We start from the raw sequence: 21,310 nt of genomic DNA on the forward strand, positions 1-21,310 counted from the left end.
ACCTGCAAGAGCTGCTCATACATGTGTGCAAGTGGTAAAAACGATATGTGTGTGTCACTGGCATTCAAGGCAAGTACTTTCTGTAAAACACAATGACTTAGCAGAACACAAACAAGCCAGCAAGCACAAAAAAACCCACAAAACAAGGCCTACCTCTACAACTCTTTCAAACATATGGGCGAGAGGCAAGAAAGATATCAAAGTATCATCTGGGGAAGGACTGATTATGTTCTGTAAGCAAAGACATCAGCAAGCAGAAAAGCATTAGATTCCCAGTAATTTCACGTTTTATTTCAGAGAGCACATAATACCTTAATACTACATAGAAACAGCTTTTGCTTATCACCTGTGGTCATTTCTCACCAAAGGATGAAATGAAAAGCAATACTTTAATACTTTAATCGTTCCATTAGAGTGGAGGTCATGCCTTACGTTAAAGTAAACCAGCTTGGGGCTTTTAGTCAAAATCAGGCAACTTTTGTCCAAATTGGAATATTGAGGGATCATGTGCTTTAATCATCTAGTATTTCGAAGGTATGGTACCCTGCTGCCCAGCAAGTTCCATTTCACCTTAAGTAAGAAATTAAAGGTCCATTCCAACATAGCATAGCATTTTATGTTGTGGAAATAGATCTATTCTTGGGAGGCCTGGGTGGCTTAGCAGTTCAGAGTCTGCCTTTGGCTCAGGGTGTGATCCTGGGGTCTGGGATCAAGTCCCACATTCGGCTCCAGCACGGAGCCTGCTTCTCCCTCAGCCTGTGTCTCTCATGAATAAATAAAATCTTAAAAAAAAAAAAAAAAAAAAAAGGAAATAGATCTATTCCAACATAAAACAGCATATTATGTTGTAAAGGAAAAGTAAGAGAGAAGGTAAGAGAAACTGGTTTCCAAGTCTTTTTCATTTGTGGTATAAATGTACTTTGCGTATTGTAGTTTGACATCTTTACCTGAACGGCCTACTTTACCCCATGAAAACAACATCTCGATCTGTTTAGTGCGAGCTCTGATCTCGCAGCCCCTCCTATAAAATGCTGATTGTGATGGAGGTCTGCCTCTACACTGAGCTGGACATCTGGTTTCCATTTCAAGGCTAAGAATGGGCTTTCCTTAGGGCCAGGCACTGGTGAGGGTTTGCAGGGAATGTTCATATTATTAGCATAAAGAATTCTGGCCAAGCAGGGCTGCCTACAGCAGCTGCTGCCACACCGACAAGGGAATGAAGGCCCCATTAGGTGCCTGTGCAACCGTTTCCGGGCTGTGCCCATCCCCGCGTGGAAACTGGCCGTCCTTCATAATAACGCGGTGACAGATGAAAGCATCAGTCCTGAGCTGGGTTTGCTCAGGCACGTGATATAGCCTGAACATGCCATAATCTTAGATTAATCTTATTCAAGTGTGATTCGCATCCCGATTAGTACATCTCAGCAAGGAAACATTATGTGATGAGAAGCCAGGCTCCGTAATTTCTGCACATTTCAATTTTCTGATTTGGCATCCCCAAAACGTGCATTAGCAAGATTAGAAGTTTTACAAAGTTGAGAATGCCCTTGACAGTATAATTCATTTTAAATAAAGTCTGTAATCATTTGCCTCAGCGAGCCACTGGTGTATTTTAAGTTTTCTTTGAAGGCTAATTAATTAGGAAACTTAAATTCCGCTTAGATGAGGTACTAAATGTTGAATTCTGTTTACAAAGTATATTCCAAAAAAAGGTATTTGGGGCTAGGAAAGTATGGATATAGGCGAGAGTGAGACAGGCCTTCTGTAACCACCAAAGATGGTGGTTATTATGCCCAGGCTCCCGTTAGGAAAATCAGGGCCCACAGAAGAACTCTCCTAGAGACTGCAAAGGCAAATTATATAACATACAAAGGATCTGGGGGAAAGGCATTATATTGTTCAAGAAGTACCTTTCCTAAAACTCAAGTTCAAAATACTTGAACTTGGTTGGTGCTGTGGACCAAATTATATCTCCCCTGCTCCCCCAAATTCATGCTAAATCTCTAAACCCCAATGTAACTGGATTTGGAGATGGAGCCCTTAGGGAGGTAACTCAGGTAGTAACTCATGAAATGAAGTCATAGGGTGGGGACCTGATCCAATAGGGCTGGTGTCCTTGGAAGCAGCTGAAGAAACACCCAAAACCCCTTTCTCGTTCTCCAGGTGCACAGAGAGTAAAGGGCAGGCAAGGACACAGTGAGGAGGCGGCTACCTACATGCCAGGAAGAAAGCCCTCACCGGCAACCGAGTTTGCTGATACTTTGATCATGGACTTCCAGCCTCCCGCACCATGAGAAAATAAATACCTGTCATTAAAGCCACTCAAGCCTGTGTGATTCCGTTACGGCAGCCCGGTGGACTGGGACACTAGGTGGGCAAACTTTCAGATTACAGGGAACCAACTAAAGTTCAAGGCTTTCTCATACAATGCAAGTTCAATCGACTTTAATAAAAAAGGATAATTCAGAAACCTTCTATGTAGCATTTAACATTTCATCTGTCTACTAAAAAAAAGTATCTTCCCCACACTGGAATGGTAAATAAAAAGCACACGAGAGTCATTTCTTCTTGCTCCTTTCCTAGAAACATTTACGGGGCAGTATCCAAATTAAGTTGTATCCTATAAAAGTTGTAATAATTCCTGTCTGTCATTTCAGTTTTGCGGGCACAAGCTGGAGCTGGAGATTCGGTCCACAAGGAAAACTATATGAGAGCAGGACCGTATTAAAGCTCAGATCTTAACTCTATTTTAAATGGTGCTCCAAATACAGCATGGCCCTTGCACGGGGTGCTACTTTACCACTCTCGTTCTTGAGGCCTAATGCCAACCAATGAACATGAAGAAAGACGACAATATCCCAAAAGTTTACCTCTGTAACTTTCACAAAAGCTGAACAATCGCTCACTATATTTCGATGAGTGATCATTGCTCCTTTGGGGTTGCCTGAGGAACACACATGAGCAGAACAAAGTTAAACAAAGTTCATCCCAAAGTGACAGAAATTAAGGAAGCCCAGAACCCTGTATAACTGGGGTCTCCAGAGCCTCTAGCCTTAGGCATACTCGGGACAGCCAAACGTTGGAGGTCCTTAAATTCCCGAACAATCTGCAACCTTTCTATGGAACTTCTTATCTTCAATGACCTTTTTTTTTTCAATGACCTTTATTAACACGGGTGACTTTTATTTTATTTTATTTTATTTTATTTTATTTTATTTTATTTTATTTTATTTTATTAATTATTTTTAACACGGGTGACTTTTAGAGGGTGTGCATAGCAGTAAGGGGAGAAAACGCAGGGATTTTTATTTCTGGAAAAACAAGGTCAGTTTGTCCCAGGAAATGGGAGGAATCTACTGTCGCCTTCCATAAGTGTCTGAGGACATACACGGCATGCTCAGATTCTGAGAAGCCTGACATGGTGACAAGGAAAGAGCACTTGAACCCTCATCTTTCCTCTTTTGATCCACTTGTATGTAGTTCAACTAAGTCACCTGCCAGGTCGCCATCCAAGTAAGGGAGCAGGGGGTACAGACCTCCAGAGGCCACTCAGAGGCAGATGCATGTCAAAACTTACCCGTGGTTCCACTGGTGAAACAAATTACTGCGAGATCTTCAGGTGCAGGGGGCTACAGCACATAAAAAAAAACCAACAACACAACAAAGGTGGTCTAAGTCAGAAGACCGTAAGATTAGCTAACCCCCAAGATCTGTACTAGTCTTGGAGACAAACAGCTATTGCAAGGGCTGTACCAGGGGCGCTGACACTGTGAACCTACCTTGGGCCGCTGTCTGTTGGCTCTTCCCAGGTCCTTAAGGAGAAAGAAAAAAAAAAATCTTGAATGGAAACATTTTCTAAATGTAGAGAGTGAGGTGACATCCAGTCGCTTCAAGTTGACTTTACCGTGGGATTCACTTTGAGCTGCCTCAAAGCCAGGAGACACCTCCAATGAAAGAGACTGGCAAGTTTAACGAACCAGAAATGAAATATTTATGCCTTGTTCTCAGAAGCTGTTGTCCAGTTGTCTTCTCTCATACACAGAACCATATAAATGGTATTAGGACTGGCCTCTGAAACAGGATTTACTCAAAAGACAGGAATCAGAATCTTTTACCAAACCAAAGAATGGCAGATATTCTGCATTCTCCCGAAATCTGAGCGCAGCGTGGCTATGTGGTCACCCAATTCGAGATAACTAGTGTCTTCTTCAGTCTGGAGAGAAAAAATTTACCTGCCAGAGGCTCAAATATCTGTATCCCACATGAAGTGGGTTAAAAAAAAAAAAAAGATTTGGGAACCTCCAATTATAAAACAGCCTATGACAAAAGATGGAAGACCACTCTCCAATGGACATGAAGAGCAGCAGGTTCATTTCTGAGGGGCGCATTTCCCAGTGGCCAGTTCCCCATCACCATCAGGGGTTCATTTTGATGCTCTTCAGCTCACTGCACAAAGGCATCTCAGTGGCCACTTTAATTACTATTAATTTCTTTAATGAACTATTTATATTCTTTTCCTATTAAAACTGAACGGCTTGAATGAGCATATGGAGCAAGCATGCCTAGAATTAAGTGGAAATCTGATGAGTGTGCTCAGGATTCAGGGAGTTTCTGGCCAGTATACAGATTTAAACTGTTTTTAATCTTAATTACATTTTAAATTATATATATAACAGACCATTGATTCAAAACAGTAACAGTGAAGTCCAATTAGAAGTCAACTAAGAGGGGGGCAGCCCAGGTGGCTCAGCGGTTTAGCGCCGCCTTCAGCCCAGGGCCTGATCCTGGGGACCCAGGATCGAGTCCCACGTCAGGCTCCCTGCATGGAGCCTGCTTCTCCCTCTGCCTGTGTCTCTGCCTATCTCTCTCTTTCTCTCTCTCTCTCTCTCTGTGTCTCTCATGAATAAATAAACTAAAAAAAAAAATTTCAACTAAGAGCTGAAGGACTGGTAATTTCATTTTTTAAAAATTTATTCATGACAGACACAGAGAGACAGAGGCAGAGACACAGGCAGAGGGAGAAGCAGGCTCCATGCAGGGAGCCCGACGTGGGACTCGATCCTGGATCTCCAGGATCACACCCCGGGTTGAAGGCGGCACTAAACCACTGGGCCACTGGGCCACTGGGGCTGCCCATCCATTTTTTTTTTTTCAAAAGAATTTTTATCAGACCCAAATTGCCATTCACCTGCTCAAAAAATTCTCACATAACTTCTTAAGATCTCTAATCCTTAAAAAATTGATATTAAGTAAAATGAAGTGGGGTACTGGGGTGGCTCAGTCAGTTAAACACCTGACTCTTGATTTTGGCTCAGGTCATGATCTCAGGGTCATGGGATCGAGCCCCACGTTGGGTTCTGTGCCACTTGTGGGGCCTGCTTGAGATTCTCTTTCCCTCTACCCCTCCCCCTGCTTGTACACATTTTCTTTCTCTTTAAAAAAAACAACAACAATAGTTTCATGAGATTTGGCCTTTATCAGGAACAAACATTATCCAAATGAGTCCCTTATTTGCCAAGCCTCAAACCTGTTTAATGATGTCATATAGAAAAAGAGTACAGCATTCATAAATAAATAATGGATTTGCTATCTTCAGGCTCCAAATACCAGAACCAAAAACCAAAAACTTTACCCAGAAGAAAAACTGAATTCTAGTTAATGATTAGCATGCTAAAGAATTTATGGGGGGCAAAAAATGCAACTTAATGTAAATGCATTAAAAAAAAAGATTCATGAATGAATGGAGGGACGAGTGATACACAAGTGATGAAGCAAAATTATTAAAACACTAGCTGGAGGGTGCTTGGTAGGTGTATGGCAGTCTACTGTACAATTCTTCCAGCTTGTTTGCATGTCTGAAAATTTCATAATAAAATTTCAAAAAAAAGTAAAAATTCCAAACGCCAATCTTTCTCTTTTTCATCCTATAAAAATATGTATAAATATAAACTTGATCATATGATCAACCATAAAGCCAATTTTAAATTCACTTCTTAAATATTAACCTTTTGCTTACAAAATTTTTAAAGACCAAGTATGAATCCTATTACACAGGTAAGTGTAAAACAATGTCTTTTATAAAATAAAGCCTTTAATAGAAACTATATGATCTTCACTTACCTAAATTTTTAAATCTTAAAATGACATTATATGAGCAGTCAAAAAACACCAAAAAATTCCTGTGTGCACGTGTGTGCACACGTATGTGTGTCTGTGTGGTGGGGTTAGGGAGGAGGAAGAAAGGTGGGGAAAAAGATGACATTATTGTGAACGGTAATTGTAAGTGAAAAAGCAAGTGTGAGGAAACGCTAGATAAAAAGCTAGCAAAAAGCCCAAGTGAACAGTATAGCACACGGGTTCTTACGGAGTCCGCTTCTCTGCTACGTGTGCGTTTGTGTATGAGTGTGTACACGTGTGAGGCAAAGGCTCTGTCAGAACGAATCAGTTTCCCTAATGACTCCTAAGTCCCTCCAGAAAGGTATTACATAGGTCCTAGCTTGTAGCCCCCAATTCCTTGTAGAAGGAGAAGTATAAATAAAAATGGAAACTCTATTTGTAACAGTTCCAGAAAAGTATTTATAATGTTCCCGGAAGGAGAACAACTTACTGTATTTAGCCTATTCCTGTAATATGTACCTGACAAGATCCTCCTCTTACCAGCTTCTTGGGATTAAACTCTCTAATCCAAATCCAACTGGGAGAATCAGCTTCTTACACGATATGATGTCAAACAACCAATTTAAATATGGGCCCCACTCATTCTCCTAGAACAGTTACCTTTAAAGCTTTGATTAATGTGAATCTTAAGAAACTTAATATAAGAATAAACCAAATCAAACATCTTATGCTGGAAATTCTCCAGGATGCTATAAAAGCAACTTGGGAAAAAAAATAATGAGGCAGATTTCTGTAGCTGGCTCCATTTTAGAAACAAATCACTAAGTAAGTGGCACGAAGGCCTAAAAAGGACATACAAACTTAAATCTCCACCTGAATCGGAAATTCGCATTTCTTGGTGTGGCTTGTCACTACTCTAGGATAAATATGTGAGCATTGCAACTTGTTTTATGAGGGTATTTTCTGTAAGATGTGATGAATTCACAGTGGGGCACGCATGTAGAATTCTTCTTTCCAGTAATGAGACAGGAGTTTCTGCTCTTTGATTTTTTATGGGTTGCTGAGAGGACCAACCAGAGCTGGGACTGCATGGTAGCACTGGATGCCACATTTGAACCAAAGTAGCCTCAGGGACACCCATCAGAGAAATGAGCAGGGTGACTCACCTCCATGGCCTTCATGCTTATGATTTCCACGCCACACCTCTTGCCTCGTTCCAAAAGATCGATGCCATAGGAGTCCATGAGGACTATGATTTTAAGGCCTGGTATTAACTTATTTTCTACACCGTCTAATAAGAGGTTGGCCTTATCTGGCTTGTCAACAAAAATCAGAGAGAGTTCAGCTGGAAAGGAAGAGATACAATGAAGAATGAGCTCTGAGATATTTAAAGCCTGACTGTGTAATACCTGACACCAGGTTATTTTAAGGACTATTATCTTTAAATAGAAAGACAGATGTGCATTTAAACATAAAATCCCAGGGGCTCCTGGGTGGCTCAGTCAGTTAAGCATCTGCCTTCACCTCAGGTCATAAACTGGGGTCCTGGGATGGAGTCCCATGTTGGGCTCCCTGCTCAGTGTGGAGTCTGCTTCTCCCTCTCCCTCTGCCTCCACCCCTTGTCTGTGTGCACGTGCTCGTTCTCTATCTTGCTCACTCTCTCTCAAATAAACTTTTTTATTTTTAAAGATTTTATTTATTTATTCATGATAGACACACAGAGAGAGGCAGAGACACAGGCAGAGGGAGAAGCAGGCTTCCAGCAAGAAGCCCCATGTGGGACTTGATCTTATGACTCAGGGATCACGCCCTAAGCCAAAGGCAGATGCTCAACCACTGAGACACCCAAGCATCCCTAAAATCAATCAATCAATCAATCAATCAATCAAATCAAATCTTAAAAAAAAAACCATAAAATCCCTATCAATCAAATATAACTAAATGTGAAGTTACCAAATCTAGCTGATAACTAGGCCAAGGTCCACCCAGAGACCACAAACATACCTTTGTTAATTATGTAGGTGATTGCTTCTGTTCCAAGGGTGTCATAGAGGGGAACGACCACCATAGAGTACGCAAAGCATCCCTGCTCGATGATCACCCACTAAATGAACAGTAAAGGCCGGGGAGAGAAAATAAGATGTTATCACAGAACCACTCTAAGGAGAACCACACTCTAGAGAGATCCAAAGTGGAAATACTAGGGGCACCTGGGTGGCTTAGCAGTTGAGCATCTGCCTTTGGCTCAGAGCATGATCCCAGGGTCCCAGGATCGAGTCCCACATCGGGCTCCTTGTGTAGAGCCTGCTTCTCCCTTTGCCTGTGTCTCTGCCTCTCTCTCTGTGTCTCTCATGAATAAATAAATAAAATCTTTAAAAAGACAAAAACAAAAACAAAGTGGAAACACTAGATGTAGCAAAATTAACATCTGTGTGTCTCCTACTATGTGCCAGGCACCACGAGGGACTCATAATGAAAAGCAAACACCTGCCCCCTTCTTAGAAGGAAAAAGCAATTTGCTGGAAGAATTGAGGCAAATGTGTGAAAAGATAATTAACGATACAGGAGAGTGACCGACTGGGACACACGCATGACAAAGCCCACATTGGGACCACCTTTGCAGGGAAGGTAACTGAGCTCACCCTCTGCCAGGGTAGCCTGGTTTGGACAGGTGGAGAGAAAGCCAAGGAGACTCCAACAGTGGGGACTCCATGACCAAAAGGAGGTGAGCACTCTGGCCGGCACACATGCTCTGGCAGGGAAGGCCACGGGTGGGCAGGAGAAGCCCGTGGCCATGTGGGTGCCCGGCTCCATTCCCCAGGGAATGCACAGCCTCTGAGGGCTTCTCAAACAGGGGCTCTGGGGTCTGTGGAAGATCAGCCTGGGGTGCCTGGGTGGTCAGTCGGTTAAGGGTCTGCCTTTGGCTCAGGTCATGATCCCAGAGTCTTGGGATCCAGCCCCACTTCGGGCTTCCTGCTCTGCGGGGAGCTTGCTTCTCCTTCTCCCTCTGCCCCTCCCTCTGCTTGTGCTCACTCTCTGTCACATAAATTAATAAATAAAACCTTTAAAAAAAAAAAAAGAGTAGGATCTGGGAACTGGGGAAGGAGGGACACACTTGTGTAACAAGAGAAATGTGTTGGCAAAATCTCTCCAGAAAAGTGGTGGAGGAAAGATGTGGCATAGCAACAGATCACCTTGCCTCTAAACTCATCAACTATGTGGCAACTAATCTGCTGAGAGGCAAACATGGCGAGATCAGCCTTTCACTCAAAATCCTTGGCGGCACCATTATCTCCAGGTGCAGCTCTCGGGTCCCCCGCCGTACTCCCAATATGTGGTCCAGATAAAGGCTTAGCTGCCGTGGAAAGGGAGCATGATGCACTCACATTCACGTGGCCTGGACCTCTTTTTTCCCTTTTTCTTTCCTGGCACCAATTTTAGTCTACGAACACGGGGGTCAGGTCCAAGACTATCAGCAGGGTACATGTGGCACATGTGGTCCTGTCTTCCCTGTCCCTCCAAGCTCTACCATAGTAAAATGCCTCATTCCCCAAGAGACATGCCACCTGATGCAAACAGGTGGTTGTTCCTGACATTCCCTTGGCTGCCCCACCCTCATATCCTTCAACATTCCACTGGGAGGCCACTTCCAGGAAGTCCTCCTTGACTGAGCTCCCATAATCCTTTTTCCCTGTGTCCACCTTACCACGCTACAGGGAAAGCGTCAGCTTATGGGCTGGTCTTCCCTCACATGGTACCTTTCAGGGAGGATCCAAGTCACTGTTGTGATTTGGTGCCTCGCAGTGCACGGCATATAGCAGGTGCTCAATAAACATTTATTAAGCTAGTTGATAAATATAGGAAGGAGCTTACTCTGTGAAGTAAGGGAATACCTGTTCTTGTGGTAGATTCATGATAAAATTCCACTAACACAAAAATCTGGGATGTGTTCACTTGAATGAGTTTTATTTGAAATGAAAGAAACACTAGATTTCATGAGCCTGGTTGTGGTCCAGCTGTGGAAACTGCTGTGTTTCCCTTACCAATATAGAAAACTGCAGGAAATCTAATTTATAAAATAGTCAGTAGCCCAGGGATTGTGCTAACACGTCTTTTGGATGCAAGAATCAATTCAATTTCTTCACGCTTAGTGCTTGAATTTTTCCAAGCCAAATTATGCCGCTAATTTGTTCACTAGCACCATATACAACAGCTCCAAAAGAGCTTTTCATTTAAACTGACCTTTCATGCAAGGGTTTACAGAAGCAGCACGCAGGGGCCTTGACAGCCAGCCGGACAGCACGTCTACATTAAGGCTGACTCATCACGGTGAGGCACTCTCCCTGCTGCCCATGGTATTTTAAACTTTGTAACCTGATCAGAGGGAAAGCTCCTACCTTTCAGAAAGCAAAGAGGAGAGTCTGCAATGGACAAAAATGTATCCAAGTTTCTTCATAATTTATTGAGGCTATTTTTCTAATCACAGACATAAATAAGCCTTAAGGTAAGAAGATTCTTTGTTAGCTATCTGTTCAAATAACGTGTTAGTTTTTGTTTTGGGACCTGGTTTAAAAAAAAAGAAAAAAGAAAACCAATAATCAAAAAAGTGGTTTTTCTCCCCCTTAACATTAGAGGCCAAGGAGGCCCTGGTGTGGATTTTCCTGTCACTTTCTAAGGAATAATACAGAGATATATTTTCAGTAGAGATCAAAACACAAAATCGTGTCCTGAGCAAAGGTAGGTGTGAACCCCAACTGGCTCTTACGTCTGAGAACTCTCAAACTGCCTACAGATGGTGTCTAATGGTCAATACCTCAGGTCTGTTCTGAGCGAAGATGCCAATGAACTGATCTGGGGCAGTCTTGAAGCCCTTCTGGATTAGCGCTGAGCCCACACACTCAGCTATCTCCGCCACCTAAAATGGGGAGGAAAATAAGCAGGAAAAATCAGGTCAAACTCAAAGAACAAAGCTCGCTGGGTGACAACTGAGTCTAATACCTCGGCCAGCAAGCAGCACCGCACAGAGGAGAGAGGAGCAAACAGGCATTCTTTTAGTTCTACATTTTTGTAAAACACAAGGCTCAATTCACCAGAACTCACTATTAAAGAGAACTGATCATAGGGCTCCCTCTGCAAAGTAGATGAATCGGAGGATTCCAACAGCTGCAGGTCACAGATCATTGGATGTCAGGGCTTCTTACACATTTCTATTTTAAACTTTAGTTTTATGAATTATAAAAGTAATACAAGGATGTAGAATTATTATTATTGTTGTTATTATTATTATTATTATATTTGTATTTATGAAGAGTAGCAATGCAGCCAAAACTTGTCATTTGCTATAAACACAGAAATAGTCCAGGGGGACACCTTCAAAAAACTTGTAAGAGTTTTAAGTAAAATTAATAAGTAAGTAAAATAAACACTATTATTGCAAGTAAAAATAGGTAGATTCCTATGAATTAGGGAGGACTATAAACCTGCCCCTCAGTCTCTCCCCATTCCTACCTTAAATTAACTACAAAATAAATAAAAATTTTTATATCTTAAATTTGGAATTATTTTCTTTATTTTCAGTTAGTGAATTCTCAAGAGCACTTTGAAATCCCACCCATGCCTGTAGGGAATAGAGCCACGCCTGTTCCTGCCCAGAACCCTGTTGGTCCTGGCACATAGTACCACCGCGCTCTGCCTATGGGAATGAGAGCTCACCCAGGTGAGGTGACGGCACGGGTGGCATGAATATGCTTATTGTTTTTGCACCCACAGCCTGTTTCACAACCTCTGCTCGCAGGTCAGGGACGGGAACCCGTGAAATGCTGCCATGGTTTGCAGAGCTACTTAGGAGAAGGTACAGGCATTTTTATCTCTAGAAAGAGGCTCCGTTCCTTTCTCCAGAAATCCTCAAAGGGGTTCCTAGCCCCACAAAGGTCAGTCACTAGGATGAGGAAAGGACCTAACCAAGTGTACAAATCCAGAGTTGCCTTCAACTCTAGCTTGAAATCTTCACCAGCCTTTGGCTGAAATGTGCAAAACACAGATTAACACCTTCAAAAACTGCAGTGATTTTCAATCTGCTTTGAAAAATCCAATCTGCCATGGACTTGTCTTTTGCCTTCCTTCCAGCATATAACAGAAGGACTCCAGGCAGCACTTGGGGACTCTGTGAGGCCTTGAGACCATCGTGCAACATTACGTGTCCAACACACATAAACTGTTTATCTACCACTTGTGAAAATGAGGAACCTCAGCAACTCTTTTTTTGGGGGGGCGGGGGGAGGTCTCCGGTAAAGCAAAATTAAAGTGGTGAAATCCCTCTGGTCCCTGAGGGTACTCAGCTCATCACTTTTCTCACAGGAAAGGAGCCTGTTTTGCCTCTCTGCTCTCTACCAAGAGCTACCCAAGCAAAGCCTTTGCATTTCATTCGTCCTCAGATGCGGGAATGTAAGGAAACGTGGAGTGTGTTTCAGTCTCGGGAAGGGCCAGTGAGCTCTGGGGCTCCTCAGGGCTCCTCGGGACAATCCCTCACGTATCCTCCCCAGCACGCCAACTGCCCAGAGCACCTCTCACACCAAACATGGATGGAGGAATTTCATTTGTATTCATGAAACCACAGGACGACCTGGCCCTAGAGCAGGGAGCTATTTCCTGGACAGCTGTGCTAGAAACAAAAGGCAAGAGCGGACACATCGGGGCTCCCAGACGCCCTTGGGCTCTTACTTCCATGGGGAGAAGATGCCCTGTTATCACAACAAACATGAAAAGCAATGTCTGTCATCAAGCAGCTGCAGCTGTGGATCAGTTGGGATTATGGAGGGACAAGAATAAATACACTGGATCCCAGCTTCCTTTGTGTTATACAGCAAAGCAGGTGCCGCCCCTGAACATCTGTGCTGCTCGCCATGGCTGCCCTGGGGTTCAACATCACACCTGTCCCACGTTGGTCAGGTTCATATGATGCACAGAAGAGCTACAGACCAGATGTGGACCTCACTTCTGGTCCTGTTTCTGCCACGAACCAGCTCGGACCCTGGGCAAGTCCCATCCTTTTCCTTGGGGGATGTTTCCCTCCTCTATAAAATGAGAAAGTTACTCTAACTTTGTCTAGTATCCTGCCAGGCAGAGGAGAATTTCTACCCTGCCATGGGCTCTGTGAGGAGAGTCACCTGCTTCAAGCACATTTCTAGAATGTTATCTGAGAATCATGCTCAATTCCCCCATGCAGCCACATAATTCCAGAATAAAGTGCATTTGGACCACCAATTAAGCTACTTAACCAGTTTTTCCCAAATCTTTGCATAAAACTTCTCCCTTTGGATGCTGCACGTTTACCCCAGAGCTCTGAGTCGGCCTAGCACACAGACTTTGCAGCAACCATACAGCCCTCACGGTCAGGGACTCCAAGATTTCAGCCCCAAAGCGTGCAGGAGGACCCACAGAGCCAGGAAACTCACCTGTTTGTAGGAAAGCCATTCGTAGGGCTGGTCTGGCTTCCGAGAGCCTAAACAAGGGCCATCATCTTAAAAAAAAAAAAAGAAAGAAAAGAAAAGAAAAGAAAGAAAGAAAAATACAGTGAAAAACAAAAAAATGGGATTAACGTGCATAAATATTCTCATTTGTGTTCTACTTCATCCTACAAAATATCAGGTAGACATTGGGCCCCAGATTAGAAATAAAGAGTTCAGATTGGAGATGTGTTCTCCTTGGGTTCTAGTCTGATTTTTTGTTTGTTTCTTAAATGGGATAAGAAAAATAAGAGAATATGAGGCAAATACAATTTTTAAGGACACTCAATTTGAATTCTTCTGTACCCTAGTGGTTCGGAAAGGGGGAGTAGCTGAATGATAAAGAAATCCTTTTCAGAAGACTCCCACAAGATTCCTAAAGTGTAAAGCATTCTAACTCAGGATGTACAAAGGAAAATACAGGGATGCCTGGGTGGCTCAGTGGTTGAGCATCTATCTGCCTTCGGCTCAGGTCGTGATCCTGGGTTCCTGGGATTGAGTCCTGCATCAGGTTCCCCTGCATGGAGTCTGCTTCTCCCTCTGCTATATCTCTGCCTCTCTCTCTGTGTCTGTCATGAATAAATAAATAAATAAAATCTTTAAAAAAAAAAAAAAAGGAAAAAATAGGACTCTTAAATCCCCAAATTCTGATGACTTAGAATTTACTCACACGGGTGAAGTCTTAATTGCAGAGAAACAAAAATGAAGAAAAGATGCAAAATAAAGAGAAAATAAGGGGGTATCTGTGAAAGTCAAAGTTAAGAAATATCAGGATGTGTCCTGATTCTAATCTGGGTACCGAATAAACAGGATGAAAGAAAACCCATATTAAGTATTCATACTGAGGGCTAGGACAGTAATAAGTATCACTTGAATCATTTATATTTGGAATCATGCAAGTTTCTTTCTATAGATTAACCCCAAGCTAACTTTATGCTCAGTTTATAGTTGATGAAGGAAAAGCTACGTCCACCTAAAAAAAAAAAAAAAAAAGAACAAAGAAAAAAAGAAAAAAAAAAGTCTCCATGTTCCGATGATCATAGCTGACCACATACAAGAATGCCTCTTTACTAGACACACAGGTTCTCCTGCCAGAGGCCCCTCTGTGTTAAGTGGGGCCTCCCCTACAAAGTAGGGCATTTTGTCATCTCCCCTCTAACAGGGTATCAGCATTTGTTTCTAGACTGTAAGATGTGTGGCTTCCCCATTCTAGGTTTAAGTGTCAGCAGAGGTGTTCTGATTTGGTTTGGGGGCCTGGAGGACAGGTTTGGGAAAGCAGAGCATGGCCCCACTGGCAGTTCTGAGGAGGCTGGGCCTATCACACCGAGTCACACCCTGGAGAAGAGAAGTGGGGCATGTATGCGGGTCGGTGGTGAGGACAGGGAGGACCCAGGCTGGACAAATTCACTGCCTCACACTGACTTCTTGGCTCTCTCTACTGCAGCCTTGATGAAAACAGAAAGAACACAAAGGGCCTTATTCTCAGACCCTCTGCCATTCACAGGGACTGTGATAAAGACCAGGCTGGACGTCATGAGTTCCATCAGAAGCTGTTTTCACACATTGGCTATCTGAAATAATGTTATTTCATTCTGTAAAAACAGGGATTGGAGATGTATAGGCAGCAGCGGCCAAATCAAGTCTGCCACCTGTTTCTGTAAATACAGTTTTATTGGAACATAGCCTTGCTCGTTCATTTACATATTATCTAAGACTGCAGCCGCAAGGCCTCACAGAGACCATATGGCCCTGGGAGCCTGCCATATTTACTCTCTGGCCCTTTATAGAAAAGTCTGCAGACCCCAGCTCCAGGATGGTGGGAACTTAAACAAATACTATACCCAGGCCCTACAAACAAAATTTTGGATATAACAGGACAGGAATGGGGTCTGGGCCTCAGCACTTTTTAAAAGCTCCCCAGGTGATACCGCAGTACAGCCAGGGACGAGAATCTACAGATTCACAGCCAGAGGGCTCCTCCTTATAAGCAGCTTCCTGTGTACAGTTTGGTTTTTGCTCTCCCATAAAGCCTTCACCTTATGGTAGTCTAGGAAAAAAAAAAGCTTAAAATAAAAAGATCCTCTGGAAAAAAGAAAAAAAGAAGGCAAAGTGGCCTACAAAGGACCTTCCTTCAATCAGTATAGGTTAAGAGTGAACTTAAGTTTTCTTCAACTTCTCTGAAACATTCATGTAAGACTTCATATTCCAAGCAGAGAAAGTGCACACACACACAAAAAAGTTACTGTCTTTAAGTGAGAGGAGAGTCAGAAGTATCATGTAAGTCACCATACTACCAGGATGAATTCATTCCCTGATAACCATGAGACAAATGTATACACATCCACACACATCACTTGGTGGTAGTGGTAAAGATTCTATATACATACACACACACACATACACACATATCTATACTTATTTGATATATAATGTATATCAAATTATCTATAAATATTTTATATTTATAAAAATATAAATATTTAATTTATATTTAATCTATACATATAGATTTAATCTATATTTAATCTATAAATATTTTGATGTGGCCTTTTGTTAAGCTGCTCTGTGTATGCATATTTACTATCACAGACAAACCCTGACCCTGACACTAACTTTGAAGAAGTTCATAATATAGGGATGCCTGGGTGGCTCAGTGGTTGAGCATCTGCCTTTGGCTCAGGTCATGACCTGAGGTCCTGGGATCGAGTCCTGCATTGGGCTCCCTGCATGGAGCCTGCTTCTCCCTCTGATGTGTCTCTGCCTTTCTCTGTGTCTGTCATGAATAAATAGATAAAATCTTTAAAAAAAAAATTCATAATATAGAAGTGAGGTTTGTTTTCCCCTTAGAGTGGGGCTCGATGAATCTGCCACAGGATTACTGGGCCCTGTGCAGATACTAGAGTAACCCAATTCTACTAGCATCAAGTAAAAAACACAGCACTCTTGAGCACATTATCATAATGCAACACGTTGTGGAGACAGAGAACAGCAACAGCACATAGTCCCTGACTGTCAGGTAACTGCAGTCCAGCTAGCAGTAGAGCCAGCCACCAAACGATTTAAATAAGGAATCACGGATCCCAAAGACCATTTCTAGAGAGTGATCTGGAACAAGCCAAAATAAAGAGGCTAAAACAAAAGAGGGGGGTGTGGGGAGCAGAGAGTGCTCTCTCCCTCACTGAGGATACGTTGATGGAGCACCTACTGTGTGCCAGGCTATGTGCCAGTGTCGAGAGAAGAGATGGCCGCCCTGTTCAAGGAGCACTGGCCAGTGGGACAGAACATCAGGCAAATGCCTCTGCTTCCTGGAGGGGCTATTACAGAAATAGGTACAGGGTGCTGGGGAAAGCAGGGAAATGCCTCACCTGGAGGTAGGAGATGAAAGCAACAGAAGAAGAAGGTTTTCTTTTTTTTCTTTCTTTCTTTTTTTTTTTTTTAAAGATTTAATTTATATATTTGAGAGAGAGAGAGATCACAAACAGGGAGGAAGGGCAGGGTTCAAAGAAGTGGGCTCCCTACTCAGTGGGGCTCAGTCCCAGGACCTGAGGATCATGACCTGAGCTGAAGGCAGATGCTTAACGACTGAGCAACCCAGATGCCCTAGAAGGTCTCACATAGCATAGTAAGCACCTGTGCTGAAGGTAGGAAATAAGAAGCTTTACAATCAGGAAAAGGACAAGTGCACAAAGGTGTGGGGTTATGGGAAAGGGGAAGGGTCCTGGTGTTGCAAGAAGTTCAGTGTAACTCGAGGAAGAGTACCCAGAAGGTACACTTCCTGGAAGGGAGAGAGGCCGGAAAGGCAGGCAGGAGGCCTGGGGTGGGGTGGGGTGGGGTGGTTCTCTTAGGCCAACACTAGCGAGGAAGTGTGGTTACTTTGGGAGCCAACGTTTCCAAAGTGTCTCACAGGACATTGCTTCCTTGGGAGGTCAGTGTTTATTTCTCAAAATACGGGTCTCATGGTCGAGTACATTTGATAATGTTGGACTGGGCCCAATTAAACATGTCTTTTGACCTCAGGAAATGTCAGAGCCCAATAATGAGCTAAGGTATATGTAACTATCCATAAAATACAAAACCTACTGAAAATATATTTGACTGCTCTGTCAGGGGGATATCTAGAGGGGTTCTTGTGCTTTGGGGCTCATTCTGGAGAAGTTTGAGGAGGAGACAGGGGGACTTGAACAGGTGGAAGTAGATGGAAGATGAAAGCAAAGGACTTCCTCAAGAAAGACCACTTGTTCTGAATGAAAATCATTAAGCATTCGTCACACAGATTCAGCAAATGCTTACTTGACACCTGAATGCCCCGCTGGAAGCCTTCGTATATGGTTCTCACATCGTCGTAAAAATATACCAAGGGCTCATCGCTATCCAGTAGCGGGGATCTCCGAGCACCATCGCTACCCTGTGCAAAGAGACAGACACATGAGCACGTTAGAAGAAAATGTTAAAAATAAAAACCCTAACATGCATGCCCACCATGTGCTCCAGGGAGCCCCTGTGGAGTAGCTGCTCAGTATTTGCTGAATGAACAGAAGTGCAGCATTTGCTAATCGGACCCATTCATCTGGGGTCAGGTGCAGGCTTCAGAGAAGGAAGGCTAAGACCTAATGGGTGTCAGAGGGCCCCTGGGAAAAGGGAACAACAGAGCAGACCTCTGAGCACTGGTCTGGCCGGATAAGGTCAAAGAGAGCAGAAGGACTGGGAACCTGTCACACATGCTGTGACAATTCTCAAACCTCTACCATTGGGACACGTGGGTGGCTCAGAGTTTGAACGTCTGCCTTCTGCTCAGACTGTGATCCCGGGGTCCTGGGATCACGTCTCGAATCAGACTCCCTGCAGGGAGCCTGCTTCTATGTCTCTGCCTCTCTCTCTCTCTCTCTGTGTGTCTCTCATGAATAAATGAATAAAATCTTAAAAAAAAAAACAAAACACCCCTACCATCAATGTCACAGGGACTGAGTTTGTGTAAGCTCTCGTAGAAACACACCATTCAGTTTTACTTCCATAACGCCGATGTTCCTTTGCAGATTACTTCCACTGTTTTATCTCTGTGTCAACAGCAGTATATAGCCTGTTAGGAACTCTGGATTCTCACAGAGCATCTGACGGTTAACAAGCACCCAGCAACAAAATGTATGGAGGTGCAGGGACATGTCTATACTGCTTTGATTTGCTTCACTGACAGGTACACAGACTGGGTTTCACTGTGCACCCTCTCTACAGGGCCTTCACTGGTTGGTGCAGAAAGCACACCTGCTATCCACCGCAACGCCTGACTAGCAGCGGAAGCCATCACTGGAGGTAGTAGCTTTCAGCCTGTGAGCTGTGCAGCACTCTGTGTCCACAGAAATACCATGGGGCGAGGTATCTGGACTTGCCAAGTGTTCTTTAGAAACTGATAAATACAAGCTCAACTACTATGATGTCAGAGCCCATGGGTTTTTTGTTTGTTTTTTAATTTCAGAGAGGGGTCTTCACATTTTTTTTTTATTTTTTATTTTTTTTACTTATGATAGTCACACACACAGAGAGAGAGAGAAAGAGAGAGAGAGGCAGAGACACAGGCAGAGGGAGAAGCAGGCTCCATGCACTGGGAGCCCGATGTGGGATTCGATCCCGGGTCTCCAGGATCGCGCCCTGGGCCAAAGGCAGGCGCTAAACCGCTGCGCCACCCAGGGATCCCTTCACATTTGCAATGTCAGGAAACAGGGAAGTCAGACAAGGATATAAGAACTTCTGGTAAGGACCTAAGAAAGGACCATTCGCAAAGAGGAGAGATGGTTTCTAGTATGAGGTCTGAAGGAAGCAGACAGGAAAGTCTTCATGAAGAAGGAGCAAAGGGCTAGATCTCAGAGAGTGGGGTCTAAGCAGGCAGAGTTGATGGGGAAACGGGATGCACTCCAGGGCAAGACCCAACATGGAGATCCCTTTACAGGTAACGACCTCCAGATAGATGTTGATGGACCCTTTTTCTCCTTCTGTTTTTCTTGTTTGTTATTTGTTTTGTTTTGTTTTTAGGATTTAGTTAGGATTCTTCTTATCCTTATCTCCTACAAGCTCTCCTTCCAACCAATTTATCATATATGTACTTCCAAAAGAAAGGAACAGTACAGGAGTATATTAAGAAAAAAAATGACTAGTCCCTATTAACATTTTTTAATATATTTTTTTATTTAATCATGAGATACACAGAGAGAGACAGAGACAAAGGCAGAGGGAGAAGCAGGCTCCATGCAGGAAGCCCAATGTGGGACTCGATCCCAGAACTCCGGAATCACGCCCTGAGCCAAAGGCAGATGCCCAACTGCTGAGCCACTCAGGAGTCCCCCTAGTAACCGTTTGATGAGTTCCTTCCAGACATATTTCTATGTTTTACATCTATAGAAATTCTTATGTACTCACATGTGCTTGACATTAGATCTAAAGCTACTAATAGATTTCTAGAACAAATACCCAATGATACGTTCTATTCATTACATGGTCTTCTCTATCTTGGCAGACACTTTCTAATACCTGTAGCCACAATTCCAAATGTAATTATTAATTACAACATATACTTTATAAAGCAAAGAAGGTATTCTTTGTATGTACAATGGTGGGAAAACCTCTGCTCTGTAGACTCATGCAATATTATTACTTAATCTTTGAGTCTGTCTGCAAAATGGGGATACCATGTGTCCACATCCAGGGTTATCTTTAGCTAAACAATTAAAATTAGTTCTATAAAATATGAATGTGTAGGGACGCCTGAGGGTCTCAGTCGGTTAAGCGTCTGCCTTTGGCTCAGGTCATGATCCTGGGGTCCTGGAATCCAGCCCCGCTCAGTGGAATCTGCTTCTTCCTCTGCCCCTTCCCCTGCTTGTGCATGCATGCCCTCTCTCTCTCAAATAAACAATAAAATCTTTTAACAAAATATGAATATGTAGAACACTACTCAGACACCCTACAACATGCCCTAACTACAAAGCCAGTCCTTCTTAGCCTGTATCTTTTCTCCAACAAATACTCGGTTAAAATTCAGAAGCAATTTTGTGGCTTTACAGTAAGCACTGGAAGCCTTTTTCAATGCAGGAAGCCACCCACCAAAAGGAGCCAGGGCATCATGGCTAAGGTAGGAGAAAAAGGAGCAAGGGATTAAATGACAGAAAATGGGAAGAAGAAAAAAAGCTAAGAAAAGAGGTGTGCCTGGTAGAGAGGAGCAGACTGTCACAAACAACCGTCTCCTGGCCACTGGCCCAGCCCTGCCCTCTGGTCTGCCTATCAAGCATGACCAGGAGGCATAGGCGGTCTAGTAGCCCAGACAGGTCCCTTAGGATGGGCCCTCCTACATCTCTCATCCTGACCCTCGTTCATGTGTGCTGTCACTCAGCCATTTCTCTGCAAAAGCAATACTGCCCTCCCCAAGCATTCCGCTGAGAACTCCTACAGCTGTCAAAGGGGCAGGTGGGAATCGGGTGAATAAGACACCGAGCTTTTTCTGAAGAAGCCCAAGTCTTACCCTTATGTCACCAGAGGGGCTCCATGGAGCACTGGCTGAGCAAAGAGGGTGCAGGAAGTCAGAATGAACAGACAAGAGTAGCCTGGAATCTTCGGAGCATTCGGAGCACAGGCTCACCCTCGGGCCGGGGTCTCTGAAGGATGGTCTGGGGGACTGCAGACCTTTCTAAGGAAAGCAAATTAGC

At 43.5% G+C, this 21,310-nt stretch overlaps 1 protein-coding gene across 8 annotated transcripts in view; it reads right to left on the reverse strand.

Annotated features, from left to right (window-relative positions):
* The window catches only part of ACSL1 (acyl-CoA synthetase long chain family member 1), a 70,441-nt gene that overhangs the window by 14,709 nt on the left and 34,422 nt on the right, over positions 1 to 21,310 (reverse strand). For 5 of the 8 annotated variants that reach the window (XM_077848705.1, XM_077848707.1, XM_077848708.1 and 2 more), the window contains exons 3-12: positions 17,913 to 18,027; positions 13,572 to 13,636; positions 10,931 to 11,032; positions 8,122 to 8,221; positions 7,284 to 7,462; positions 3,780 to 3,812; positions 3,578 to 3,629; positions 2,871 to 2,944; positions 154 to 231; positions 3 to 80 (exon numbers count right to left, since the gene is read on the reverse strand). In XM_077848705.1, coding sequence (XP_077704831.1) covers positions 3 to 80; positions 154 to 231; positions 2,871 to 2,944; positions 3,578 to 3,629; positions 3,780 to 3,812; positions 7,284 to 7,462; positions 8,122 to 8,221; positions 10,931 to 11,032; positions 13,572 to 13,636; positions 17,913 to 18,027 — 876 coding nt within the window. The remainder of the gene's footprint in view (positions 1 to 2; positions 81 to 153; positions 232 to 2,870; positions 2,945 to 3,577; positions 3,630 to 3,779; positions 3,813 to 7,283; positions 7,463 to 8,121; positions 8,222 to 10,930; positions 11,033 to 13,571; positions 13,637 to 17,912; positions 18,028 to 21,310) is intronic. The other 3 variants (XM_077848710.1, XM_077848709.1, XM_077848712.1) reach the window with 3 other exon arrangements.

Source organism: Canis aureus, chromosome 15, assembly GCF_053574225.1.
Source record: "Canis aureus isolate CA01 chromosome 15, VMU_Caureus_v.1.0, whole genome shotgun sequence".
In the NCBI taxonomy this organism is placed as follows: Eukaryota; Metazoa; Chordata; class Mammalia; order Carnivora; family Canidae; genus Canis; species Canis aureus.